Source organism: Dromiciops gliroides, chromosome X (assembly GCF_019393635.1).
Source record: "Dromiciops gliroides isolate mDroGli1 chromosome X, mDroGli1.pri, whole genome shotgun sequence".
Lineage (NCBI taxonomy): Eukaryota > Metazoa > Chordata > Mammalia > Microbiotheria > Microbiotheriidae > Dromiciops > Dromiciops gliroides.
The window spans coordinates 84,396,163-84,410,569 of NC_057867.1; the positions used below are offsets into that span (position 1 = coordinate 84,396,163).

General features: G+C 40.5%; 1 protein-coding gene across 4 annotated transcripts in view; it reads right to left on the reverse strand.

The window, feature by feature from the left end:
* Window positions 1–6,697: 6,697 nt before the first annotated feature.
* Window positions 6,698–14,407, reverse strand: part of LOC122733820 (host cell factor 1-like) — a 36,685-nt gene continuing 28,975 nt past the window's right edge. For 3 of the 4 annotated variants that reach the window (XM_043974524.1, XM_043974523.1, XM_043974526.1), the window contains 5 exons: window positions 14,198–14,335; window positions 11,507–11,692; window positions 10,445–10,742; window positions 9,135–9,198; window positions 6,698–8,890 (listed from right to left, as the gene is read on the reverse strand). In XM_043974524.1, the coding sequence (XP_043830459.1) occupies window positions 8,851–8,890; window positions 9,135–9,198; window positions 10,445–10,742; window positions 11,507–11,692; window positions 14,198–14,335 (726 nt within the window). In that variant the 3' untranslated portion in view covers window positions 6,698–8,850. The remainder of the gene's footprint in view (window positions 8,891–9,134; window positions 9,199–10,444; window positions 10,743–11,506; window positions 11,693–14,197; window positions 14,336–14,407) is intronic. The other variant, XM_043974525.1, reaches the window with a different exon arrangement.

A 14,407-nucleotide genomic window follows, 5' to 3' on the forward strand; every position in this document is an offset into this window, starting at 1 on the left:
GAGGACCTGGACTCAGGCTGGAAAACCCAGCTAACCTGGACTCGCCTTCCCCAAGGATTCAAGAACTCCCCCACTCTTTTTGGGGAAGCGCTGGCACAAGATCACCAGGCATTCCCTCCCTCGGCAGGAGCTTGGCTGCACCCTGATCCACTGTGCAGACGACCTCCTCCTTGCCCCATCTACACGAGACCAGTGCTGGATGGGAACCCTGGCCCCGCTGGATCTCCTCTCTAAAGCAGGATACAAGTTCTCCAGGAAGAAAGCCCAGGTGAAGTATTTGGGGTTTGTTGTCACACAGGGCTACCGAACTTTGGGTGTAGAGAGGGTAAAAGTCATTCTCAACATTCCCACGCTAAGGACCAAGAGGCAGCTCCATAAATTCCTCGGGGCAGCCAGATACTGTAGCATCTGGATGCCAGTGCTTGCCCAGCTTGCCAAACCCCCCCCCCCAATATGAGGCCCTCTTGGGACCAGAGCAGGAGCCCTTACTTTGGGGGGAGGTGCAAGAGCAAGCTTTCAGGGAGATTAAACACCTCCTCACACAGGCCCCTGCGAACTATTGGCACTCATGTGCCCTGCAACTGGCAGAGGACATGTCAGTGAACATCTATACTGACTCATGGTATGTTTTTGCAACTCTCCACATCCACGGGGCCATCTACAAGGAGCGGGGACTCTTTACTTCAGGGGTCAAGCATATTAAAAACCACTCTGAAATCCTGCAACTGCTTGAGGCTGTCTGGAAACTCAGAGGGGTCTCAGTCATTCACTGCCGAGACCATCAGGTTGGGGATGATCGCATCATATAAGGGAACAATCTTGCTGACAGGACAGCCCGGCAGTCAGCAGAATTGGCTGGCACCAGGGAGAGTTACCTCCTTGTGCAAAGGAGAGAATCGGAGCCAGGAGAAACTGAAACTGAAGCCCTAGCATACACCCCCAAGGAGGTAGGCTGGGCTCAAAAGGAGGGGACACAACAGAACACCGCTGGGAATTGGGTGCCTCTTTATCCCTCATAAGGACGAGTATGCTTTCATTCACCAGCAGCATGTTCACCCACCTGGGGAAGACTGCCCTAGAAGCCATGCTTCAGAAATATTGCTATGCCGCTAAGAATAAGCCCAGCCAGGGCCCCAATAAGCCTCTGGGGGTTCAGCCAGCAGGGATAGCCCCTTTTGAGGACTTGGTAGTAGATTTCACAGAGATTAAAGCCTGCAGAGGCTATAAATATCTTTTGGTTTTGATCTGCACCTTCATAGGCTGGGTTGAGGCTTTTCCAACCCGCACAGAAAAAGCAGCCAAAGTGGTTAGAGCCCTTCTCCGAGACATTCTGCCCTGTTATGGCCTTCCCCTAACAATTGGGAGTGACAATGGCCCTGTTTTCATGGCCACTGTGGTGCCAGGGCTGGCCAAGGGTCTGGGGATCAAGTGGAAATTGCATACTGCTTATAGACCTCAGAGCTCAGGGAAAGTGGAGCGTATGAATAGGACCCTTAAGTCTACCCTAGCTAAATTCTGTCCAGGGACGTCTGCATTGGGTAGACATGCTACCCCTTGCCCTGCTTAGAGTTAGATGCACACCAGGAGTCATAGGATACTCCCCTTATGAGCTCCTGTTTGGGAGAACACCCCCACTCACCAGGGCTCTCCATGATTCCAAAGCATCCTGGCTTGGCCCAGCTAGGAAAGACTTTAGCCTGGCTACACAGAACAGTTCTAGAAAGGGAACCTATACCCCTTGGTTACCTGGTGCATCGTTTCTGGCTGAGAGACCAGGTCTGGGTCAAGGATTGGAAGAAGGAACCCCTCCAACCTATTTGGATGGGCTCCCACACAGTGGTTCTTTGTCACCGCCCCCCCTCCCCGGTCTCTTAAAGTTGAAGGTATCGTTCCCTGGGTCAATCATTCCAGAGTAAAGAAGTCTCAACTGCCCAGTAACGGGTGGAGATGCGAGTTGGTTCCTGATTGCCCCAACAAGCTTCGGATTGTGAAGGAGCAAGCGGGACCCTGCTAGCAGGCCATTGGCCCCTAAGCAGATGACTGCCTGACTTTCCTAAGACCCCCCTGTGCTGATGCATGAGACACATTTACCCATTTTGATCTTCCTCCTCTGTGGGTCAGCACTTGCTATCTATCTGTTTTACCTGAATAACTGCTACCTCCCCCTTGTTGCCTTCTGGTGTCCCTAAAATGACCCATCTCCTTGTGCTCTGGTTTTTCTTTTCACTATCACTGGAAGTGTGGCCTGAGCCCATACCTGTGGGAGGGATAAAGAGGTGGAGGGTGGCTGGGTGTCCTGTACTTGGGTGGGGTGTGGTTTCTGCCATGCTGAAGTCCGGGTTAACCTGACTGAGGTACATGGCCTCCAGTGAATTGCAAGCCCCCTCCATTCATTAGAGTGCATTGCTTACCTCACGTTCTGTCTTGTTGAAGTTTAAGCCTAACCAAAGTGCCCTTTGCTGGTACTGCCTTCCCCTCACCCAGCAGGCCCTTGCAGCTGTTCTGGTTCCATTTGCTCTGTAACCTGACTCCTTGCCTGGAACCAAAGCCCAAGGAAATCATTCCAGATGACCTAGTTGCCCGTGAGGTTTCTCTATGGTCGGATGGGACTGTTTGGTCAGCCTGCTTTTTCTCCAACTAGACCAACATGTCCTTCTTGGCGTTGGTCCCTCACAGACTGCAACCTGATGAGCAACCTTTGGGGAAAACCCTCCTGTGCCCCAATGCAGGATTCTACCTGTGCAGCGACCTGCTTATCACCATCTGATCAGCAATTGGACAGGCAACTGCCTCATCATCTTCCTGGTTCCCCAGCTGTCTATACTGATTCAGACTTTTTTCCGCAGTTACAGCTGTGTCCCTTGAACAGAAGGGAGTGGGGTGATCAAAGTGGGCCGCTTTTTCCACTGTTAATGGGGGCCGGGCTTTGGGCAGAATAGGGACTGCTATTGGTATAGGAGGTATAGTCTCCTCAACACAGGTTTTCCACCAGCTCTCCCAGCAGCTGAGTAGTGACATGGGGGAAGTCACTAGCCCCCTTGCAGTTCTCCAATGACAGCTGAACTCGCTTGCCTATGTAATCCTGCAGAATGGCAGGGCCCTTGATCTGCTGCAGAAAAAGAGAGCACTGGCATGTTTTTGGGTGAGGAGTGTACCTATTATGAGAGTCAGGAGTGGTAACCGGGATGGTTGAGGAACTTTGGGACCATGCTAAGTGAGAACGTCTTCCCAGCATCGGTGGTAACCCATCGGGGTTTGGGGGTTGGTTGGGGTCCCTTGCCCCATGGCTAATGCCCCTTATGGAGCCCCTAGCTGTCCTGATTCTTGTGATCACCTTGGGCCCTTGCCTCCTGAACTCCCTTATGTGGTTCATAAGAAGGAAAACAGCCACTGCCCTCATATCCCTGAGGGAATATCAGTCCTTGGCCCTAGATGATGCCCCTCTAGAACCTAGAGGGGGCATCAAAGGGGATAATAATATGGGAAAGTACGGGGTATAAAACTGAGGCCCAAGCTGAGCCCCCCCCCAAACAAAAGTAGAACATACTGATTTTTCCTTGAAGTCTTTGGTTTAGTACCAACTTCCTGACATATGCCTCTGTTTACTGAAATATGCCTTCCTGTGTGTCTGCAAGCCACTCACTACAATGAATTTGTGAAAACCTGCATGTATTTCATACCTAAGGGGTATATGACTGCAGCTTAGACACTTGCTCAGGGCCCAAAGAACCAGAGGCTACTCTGCTTTGGGTTAGTGCTTCAATAAAACTGCTCTTGGGCGGCTAGGTGGCGCAGTGGATAAAGAACCGGCCTTGGATTCAGGAGTACCTGAGTTCAAATCCGGCCTCAGACACTTGACTTACTAGCTGTGTGACCCTGGGCAAGTCACTTAACCCCCATTGCCCAGCCAAATAAAATAAAAAAATAAATAATAAAACTGCTCTTTCTTATTCCTGAGTGCCATTTGGGTTTCTCCTTGTTTCGGTTTCTCTGTCAAAGTTCCCCATAACACTAGATATGGGGGGCAGCTAGGTAGTGCAATCGATAAAGCACCGGCCCTGAATTCAGGAGTACCTGAGTTCAAATTCGGCCTCAGACACTTAACACTTACTACCTGTGTGACCCTGGGCAAGTAACTTAACCCCCATTGCCCCTCAAAAAAACCCCCACAATAGATATGATTTTGTTCAGCTCTCTTCAGTACACCTGAAACTTCCAGGTGCCATCTACCTTTCTCAAAGGTAACATAGGGTGTTTGTTGTTAACAGGAAGAAGTATATTTTCCAAATCTCTACCACATGTTTCCTTTCATTCTTCTGCCTGATGGTTCGTTTCAGTAGGTCAGAAGACTGGATCAAAGACATAGGATGGGTACCTGTCTAATTTTATCAGTTTTCAACTATGTCACAGGACACTTTCATTTTTAAGCCAGCAGCTCCATTAGCTGTCCTTCAGTTCCTTTAAGCCAAGAGTACCCAATCAAGTCTCAATTTATAGGGATAACTATTCTCTATTATAGGAAATCAAGAAACCTAGCAGAAGGATCGGACATTGTGACATCTCAGAACTTTTTATCTACAATAAAATCCCTAAGAGAACTGAAGAATTTAGAACCTGGTGAATCTATAAGGGGCTTTACAGCATTCAGGATAAAAAAATGAACAAATTATTTTAATAAGATGTTAAAAAATTTAAATCCTATTCAGGATAATTCTTTTTCTAAGTTTGAGTTTAGATACTGTGGTCATTTTTTTAAAATTCCATTTCCTTATCCGATGAAAAGGGAAGGGAAAAAATCAAACTCTTATTACAAAAATATAGACTTATAAAAGATTCCGATATTTGCCATGTTTTTTAAAAATGAGGAAAGAAAGTATGCTTCAATTTGTACCCTTGAGTCCATTCCTTCTCATTGAAATTTGGTGAGTCATTTGAATTAATTAAATTTGCTGGCTTTACAATATTAAGATCGTATAAATTGTTCTGGTTTTGTTTTTTTCAGTCTGCACCAATTCATGTCGGTCTTCCCAGGTCTTCTCAAACAATCCCATATCGTCATTTTTCATATCACAATAGCATTGCATCATACACAGTAACATTTAAACATTCGCAAATTCTTTACTCCCACAAAAAACACTACTACAAATATTTTTGTATACACGGGCACCTTTCCTTTTTGTAATATAGAAACATATTTATTAGTTTTTTGGGCATAGTTTCAAACTGCTTTCAAGAATGCTTGGACCAGTTCGCAGCTCAATTTCAAAACGTATGTGCACCTGTTTACAAAATTATCCATTTTATCTCATGTAAATCTTTTCTTCTCATTTAACCATTAATTCTTTCCCTATCTATAAATCTCATTTTTTCTATAACTAAACTTTTTATACATACAAACTCATCTCATGAAGCCATTTTGGTCTGTAACTAGTTTCTGCCACTATTTTCTAATATTCCTCAATTTTTGTTGAATAGTAAGTTCTTGTCCCCCAAACTAGGATTTTGCAGATTACTGGTACTATTTTGCTTCTATATATTGTGTACCTAATATGGTCAATTGATCAACCTATTTCTTTTTTTGTTTTTTTTAGTGAGGCAATTGGGGTTAAGTGACTTGCCCAGGGTCACACAGCTAGTAAGTGTTAAATGTCTGAGGCCGGATTTGAATTCAGGTACTCCTGAATCCAGGGTCAGTGCTCTATCCACGGTGCCATCTAGCTGCCCCTCAACCTATTTCTTATGTAAGACCAATTCATTGTTTTTTTTTTTTTAGTGAGGCAATTGGGTTAAGTGACTTGCTCAGGGTCACACAGCTAGTAAGTGTTAAGTGTCTGAGGCCGGATTTGAACTCAAGTACTCCTGACTCCAGGGCAGGTGCTCTATCCACTGTACCACCTAGCCGCCCCAATTCATTGTTTTAGGGATTAAAACTAGTGTAGTTTGAGATTTAGTACGCCTAGGTCCTCTTCCTTTTTTTCCCATTGATTGCCTTGATATATTTTTTAACGTTTTGTTCTTCCAGATGATTTCTAGCACTATAATTCTTTGATAGTTTGATGTGGTACCAAATAAATAGTTGACAGTTTCATATGGCACCAAAAAAGCTTTGTAGGGAGTAATTTATGTTTACTACATCAGTTCAGTAATGGTCCAATTTTTTAGATATTTTTATGTGAAGCAGAGAAAGGAATGTTTTGGGGTTTATTATATGCCAGCAAGGTGCCAGGCCTGAACTCATCTCTGAGTTCTAATCTGGCCTCAGTTTTTTTCAGTTATGTATCTATTTGGGATTTCTTCAGACACTGGAGCAGTCTTCTCTAATTGCTGCCTTCTTGGATTTAACCATTCATTTTTCAAGATTGAAACATTTCAGTTCCAAATTCTTCCCCTCTTTACACCCTTTGAGAAGGAAAGCAATGGGATACCCATCATTCTTTCTCTGGGTGTCGACAGCATTTTAAAAAAATCCTTCAGAAATGTTATGGACCACGGGCAGCTAGGTGGTACAATAAAAACACCCTAGATTCAGAAGGTCCCGAGTTCAAATCCAGCCTCAGACAAGTTTCCCAAAAGAAGGTCCTTTTGGAGTAATAATGGAATTGTTCTAATATAGGGGTTGGGCCAGGAAAGATTATGAAAGATGCGAAAAGTAAAAAACACTGATGTTATTTTTTTAAAAGTAATTTTAATTGTTCAAAATATCACAAAAACAAGATAGCACAATGCTAATACTGGTTTAGGAAGGGATCTTTCTTGTACATCACTAAAGTATGAAATTTTTTTCAAAAATGGAGAATAAAATATTAATGTTTTACATTCGTAAAACCAAAGGAAAACATCTTATTGGGCAAACAGATATACAGATAAACAGTAAAATATTTCACAATGAAATAACTATAATACAAAAGAACAGAAACTCTAAAAGCTCTGTAGGACTTGTGAAGGAGGAATAGTGGTAGGGTAGACTTGTGGAAAAGAACACAAGAAACGTGACTATTTCTTCCTACTGTACTAGAAATAATGGCAATATGCTGTAAAAAAGATTAAATTTGGGGGGATGGTATTTGTATAAAAATAACAATTTAAAAATAAGATATATGGAAAAGGATATTCTTCTACAACCCTACCTTTTTATATTAATTAGCCCCACTGAATGATTCTTTTCTTTGGGAGTATAGATAAGCTAAGATGAAAGGAAAAATTTAAAAATTTTCGAATTTTCTAATTTGAGATGGCTATACCCAGGTACATTCACAACATGTCTCATCATTGTTATCTTTACATGGTAGAGATATCCATACAATTAAATATTTTTCAACCTAAGATCCTCTCCACTTTTTAATGTTTGTGTGAGGGGCAGCTAGATGGCACAGTGGATAAAGCATCAGCTCTGGATTCAGGAGGACCAGAGTTCAAATCCAGCCTCAAATACTTGACACTAAATAGCTGTGTGACCGGGGGCAAGTCACTTTAATCCTCATTGCCTGCAAAAACCAAACCAAACCAAAAAAAAACCCTGCAGAAACAAAAAATAATGTTTGTGTGATGCCTGCTCAATAAGATTTAAGTTTATCCTTTTATATTCCATCTTCCCCACATATTATTATAGAGATGTCATATTTCCTATCTATATTTGACCCCTATGGAGGCTACAAAGAACAAGGCATCTCTTCTTTCAAATTCTACTGGGAATAATACAAAACTTGATGACTTAACATTCTTTTTTTGCCTTGATTACCAAGAAAAAGTCAAATGAGAGGAAAAAGAAAAACATCAATAGTTACCCTGCCCTCCAGCCCTGCCCAAATCAAACCAAAACAACTTTGCCAATGAATCTTTTGCAGGCAATGAACAAAATAAAAGCCATTTCAGGTATCATGTACCCACCAGTTTTCTTCCTTCAATGTTCCTACATATGACGTTAACAAGGGAAAAAAAGTGTATACACACACAAATTTATTCTGTACAGTTGGCAAAATATAAAAATGAAACACCTCTCATATTTTAAGAGCATAATAAAAGTTATTAACATCATTGTATCAATTTTTTCTCTTTGACCCCATACAGGGTTTTAATTGGTGGGTTGGGGGATGGGGGCGGTGTTTCTACCTCTACTGATGAAAATCTGCCCACAAACCAAAAGACCCCAACCTGTGGTTATCTCCACAGGAATTAATATTCATGTATATAAATAAGAATTTGGGGTAAGAAGGCTTTGAGAAATACTCTAATTTTCCAAAGAGTTGCTAATGAGAAGGAGATAAGAGCCTACAAATTTAAAGAATTTAAGTGAGTAAATACTCAAAAGAAAAAAAAAGTGGACTAACCCAACAGAGCGATTAATGCCAAGAAAATCACTGATCATACCTGTTAGAAGGATGGAACATTTATCCACAGGAATGTTTTTCTGTGAGAAACCCCCCCCCTTAAAAAAAAAAGTGTCTCTTTGAATGCAGAACAAGAAAAATGTTTACCATGGAGTAGCTGAGTATACATACAGGGGCCAGAAGGTCTGATTGAGGTAACTGAAATGTCTTCTTCCCAACACCATAACTTTTACCCACAAGACTTGGGTATGAGGAAAGTTATGGTGTGGCAGTACTAAATTACAAGTTTATGAGTTCGTCTGTTTTCCCAGTTTTAAGTTCAGTGGTAACATTTGCTTTCTTCAAAATCACTTGTGTTCTAAGACTAATTCCCAATCAAGAAAAATGACAGAAGCAATAGTGTCCAGCAGCTCACATAATACATAGTTGAGGGGTGGCAAGTGGTGCCTCTGGAGAAGAGTTGAGGATGAAAAGTGAGGGTGGAGATTCCTGAATAAGAAGGAACTAGGTAATCAGCCTTCTTTTACTGACCATCAGCCTTGGATTTCTTTGGAGCTGATTTCCTTGGTGAGGAGTGGGAAGAAGAATTAGTGTAGGAATGTGACAGTTATACTAGCATTTCAGGGGCATAGGGATAGGAAGGGGGAAGAGGGTAATATGTCTATGAACCTCTCTATACAATGCTTAGGATAACACAATTCAAAATCAAAACACTAAAGTACTTGACACATTTCCCTCCTCCCCTACATAGTTTTGCTCTGGCTTTCCCTACCCCCCATTAGATTCAGTTGAAGGATCTCTGCTTACATTTCAGGGGAGGACAACAGCCGCTTGTTGGCAGACTTTGCATTAGAGCCATCTTTACTAGATTCTGTTATAAAAAATGGAAAGCAGATTAGAATGAAATCAATAAAGGAGAGCATTAAAAGATAGAAGATTTGAACCCCAAGCCTCAAAGATGTAATGACTCATATAAAACCCACATTTGATGCCTAAATACATGAAAATCTTAATTTCGACCTATATATAAAAAATAATAAAATATTAAAAAATATATATATGTATATATATATTTTTAGTGAGGCAGTTGGGGTTAAGTGACTTGCCCAGGGTCACACAGCTAGTAAGTGTTAAGTGTCTGAGCCCGGATTTGAACTCAGGTACTCCTGACTCCAGGGCCGGTGCTCTATCCACTGCGCCACCTAGCTGCCCCCCTACATATATTTTTACTACTGAGTATGCATATTGTCTTCTTCATCAGCCACAAATTCCCCGAGGAAGTTTTTGTTACAGCTTTTCACTCTGAATAGCCCTTCAGTGTCCAAGAGAGGAATCAACTGAGTTCTATTTATGAGTAACCAAATATCACTTTGTGAGAATCACTGACTCCTCTCCTGTCTTTTGCATTCTCCTTTTATGTTTCCTGCTTATTTCTGATTTGAGGCAAAAAGGACATTATGCTTTAGATTTTTAAAAAAAATCTTCCTAGAATGGGACTGTGTACAAAGGAGTAGTTGGGAAAGTAAGGGAATGGCTGATCAATGAGAAGTTTGTTATTCACCTAGAATAAGAGTTGGTCTCTCAGGGACTATCTAAGAAAATCTTAATTTATTTTGTTTTGTTTTGCAGGGCAATGAGGGTTAAATGACTTGCCCAGGGTCACACAGCTATTAAGTGTTAAGTGTCTGAGGCCGGATTTGAACTCAGGTACTCCTGACTCCAGGACCGGTGCTTTACCAATGTGCCATCTAGCTGCCCCAAATCCCTTAATTTTATAGCTGAGAAAACTGAAGCCCAGAAATTAAATGATTAAGATTCATCATCTGGGGGCAGCTAGGTGGCACACTGGTAAAGTACCGGTCCTGGAGTCAGGAATACCTGAGTTCAAATCCAGCCTCAGACACCTAACACTTAATAGCTGTGTGACCCTGGGCAAGTCACTTAACCCCAATTGCCTCACTAAAAAAAAAAAAAGAAAGAAAAGAAGATTCATCATTTGAACTGAATTCTGAATCTGAGTCTTTCTACTACAACAACTGCTTCTTTCACAAGAGAAACATACTTGATAGGTTCCTCGTTCCAAACACTTATCTGAGTGACATGTGGATTGTACTTACCTTGTAGCCACCTGACTTGTGTTGCAGGGCCATAGCCCTTCTCATTTCGGGCAGCAATTCGGAAGATAATAGCAGGTTTGGTGGTGTAGTCAATGTGAGCACTGGAAAGACTGGAAGAGAGCACTAAGCATGATGGATTGGGCCCACAGTAGACACGCATGAAAGCTAGCTGAGTTGGGGCTGAGCTCTTCTGATCACTTAACTGGGAGCTTTGTATGGCAAGGTATACAGAATATTCGATGATTTTGCCTGAAGTCACTGAAGGTGGTTCCCAAGTAACATGGGCACCATCTGGGTTCTACAGCAAATGGAAATGGGGAAAAAGGAAATGGTCAGAAAATTTCTGTTCAGAGTGACATTCTATAGGACATAAAGGATTAATAACCAGCTATAACAACCCGTTGCCATTATTTGCAGAAGGTACAAATTCTAGAGCAGTGACCTTCCACCTTATATTTATGAAACAGATTCACAATTTATAGGTGCTTTAGCACTATTTTAACTTTTTTTTTTTAAGCACTATTTTTAGATATAACTTTTTTTTTTTGGTGAGGCACTTGAACTCAGGTCCTCCTGACTCCAGTGCTTTATCCACTACTCCACTTAATTGCCCCAATACAGACATAAAATTGAGGAAAATGAATGTTCAGTTCACAGTGTTGAGATTTAAACTTTCCTGACTTCTAGATTAGAATGTCTTTCTTTCATCATACCATACTTCCTTCTGGCAAAGAAATCTATTTCCTGCCTTACTATAATGGAGATTTGTCCCCTCCACATTAACGCCTCTACCCATGCCTGTTTACTGACTGATGTTGATAAAGAGATTAATTAATCATCTTGGTTCTACCACTCACAATTACAGTGATATCAAATTGTTAACTTCTCCCTTTGTTCTGTGCTGCAGAAATATCAAATTGCTGTGACCCAGAGAACAGTGATCTGCCCTGAAGACTATAGGATCCAAATGCATGATCTCCTTAATAACACATGTTCTTATACCAATATATAAAACTGACCAAATTATGAAGGGAAAGTGTAATTCCCTGGAGAAATACTCACTTTACTGATTTTAATGGCAGAGGGGGCTCCAGGGAAACCAGGAAGACATGTCTTGAAGGCTGAGATCTCACTGAAGGGTCCTCGGCCACAGGAATTTATCCCTGCTACTCGAAACTTATAGGCTGTGCCTGGCTGCAGCTCTTGCTTTTTCAACTGGTTATAGTCAGGAATAATGCTGGAATTATACTAGAAGATGCAGAATAAGAAAAGAAAAATAAAATAAAACCTTATCCGTCAAGTGAATCAACTGGTAATAGCTTATAAACCATTTTTTAACACAAACTCTTTTACTTTGGAGTTTACCTATCAAAACAAAGCCAAGAACTATATGATCAGAACTACAAAACACTTTTTACATAAATATAGATCTAAATAATTGGAAAAATATTAACTGCTTATAAGAAGAATTGCCAACATAATAAAAATGACAATCCTACCTAAAATGTATTATAAAGTGGTAATTATCATAACAATTTGGTACTGGCTAAGAAATAGAGAGGTATATTAGTGGAATAGAAATAAATTACACTATAGTAAATGAATATGGTAATCTAGTATATGATAAATCCAAAGATCCAAGCTTTTGAAACAGAAAGTTATTATTATTATTATTTGCAGGGCAGTGAGGGTTAAGTGACTTTCCCAGGGTCACACAGCTAATAAGTGTCAAGTGGCTGAGGCTGGATTTGAAGTCAGGTCCTCCTGAATCCAGGGCTGGTGCTTTATCCACTGCGCCACCTAGGTGCCCCCAGAAAGTTATTATTTGACAAAAACTGGTGGGAAAACTGGAAAACAGAAACTAGGTATAGACAAACATCTCACAACATATACCAAAGTAAGGTCAAAATGGGTACATAATTTACACATAAAGGTAATGATACCATAAGTAAATTAAGAGTATAAAATCATCAGATTTATGGGCAGAGGAAGAATTTAGGACTAAAGAAGATATAGAGAGTAAAACAAAATGTAAAATAGATGATTTCAATTATATAAAATTACAAAGGTTTTACACAAACAACACTACTGCAACCAAGATTATAAGGGAAGGAAAAAACTGGGCAAGAATTTTTGAAATAATTATCTCTGATAAAGGTCTCTTTTCTCAATTATATAGAGAACTATGTCAAATTTATAAAGATACAAGTCATTCCCCAATTGAGAAATGGTCAAAGGATATAAACTAGCAGTATTTTGACAAAGAAATGAAAGCTATCTATAGTTTATGAAAAAATGCTCTAGATCATAATTGATCAGAGAATTGGAAATTTAAAGATCCACTGGTGGAGTTGTGAAAAGATCCAACCACTCTGGAGAGCAAAAGGCTCTCCAAAAGGTTATAGAACTGAGCATACCCTTAGATCCAGCAAAACCACTGCTAGATTTATATCCCTAAGACATCCCAAAAGAGAAAAAGACCTATTTGTTAAAAAAAAATATTTCTAGCAGCTCTTTTTGTGGTGGCTAAGAACTGTAAATCAAAGGAATGCCCATCCACTGGAGAATGGCTGAACAAGCTGTGGTATATGATGGTGATGGAATATTATTGTAAAAAGCAGGATGACTTCAGAAAGACCTGGAAAGACTGATATATAGTGAAGTGAACAGAATCAAGAGAACATTGTACACAGACAGAAATATTGTCTGATGAAGAACTGTGAATGACTTGACTATTTACAACAATACAATGATACAAAGAATTATTGATGAAGCATAGTATCCACCTCCAAAAAAAGAACTGATATTGATGGAATAGACTGAAGCACGATATTTTTCACTTTCTTTCATTTTTTTTCTTTTATTCAAGTTTTCTTATACAAAATGACTAACATGGTAATGTTTTATGTAAATGTACATGTATAATCCACATCTGATTGCTAACTACCTCAGGGAGGAGGGAAAGCAGGCTCACTAATCAACTCTTATCTATTGATAATTTGTCTTTTTCTGGCTTTATGTTCTTCTAGCACTTAGCTATGGTAAAATTCATACTATCCAGATCAGTTTCCTACCACTCTTTTCTGTATCAACACCATATTCCTATCTATCCTCATAATTCCAAGGTATATAGGTGCATATAGTCCTTATTCCTACTATCCTTTATAAGTCTTTTATTCCTTCAAAAACTATCCTCCAGAAACATTTCAATCATCATATTTAGACTCTCAGATTCCTTAGAATTCCCACATCAGGGGCAGCTCGGTGGTGCTGTGGATAAGGCACCAGGCCTGGATTCAGGAGGATCTGAGTTCAAATCCAGCCTCAGACACTTAACACTAGCTGTGTGACCTTGGGCAAGTCACATAACCCTCACTGCCCTGCAAAATAAATTAATAAAATAAAAATTTCCACATCTAACTGAACCTATAAGCAATTCTAGCCCATTCTACAAGATATTTCCAGTGTTTTTAGCATATTATAAATGACTTTTTAAAGTGAATATTGCTTCAAGTTGGGAAAATTTTTAGTTTGGCCCAAGGATTATACCACAAGTAGACAAATGAAAAAGACTGAATATTTCTAGTTTTCTCAAGGACTCCTCCCACACAAAGAGATAAGTCAAAGAATTCTGTCTGCCAATCACCTATTCAGCTGTGATAGCAAAGCCATGGTTAAATCTGGCCTACAGACTTTCTATATAGTTATTTCAACCTGTCTATTACAGTTTAAAAGTCTTCTTGGGGGACTTACATCCATAACTGAAACATCATCATGTGGCAGGAAATAATGAGTTACCATCATGCTGGTGCCTTTGATGACACCCACATCAAACCACTGGTTTTCCTTCTTCATGGATGCTTTGATGGATGGGGTTGGTAGATTAGGTTTCTAAAGAAGAAGATGTATTAATAATAGCAATTGTTCTAAACATAGGGTTCCACCTTTCAGTACCCAAAGACT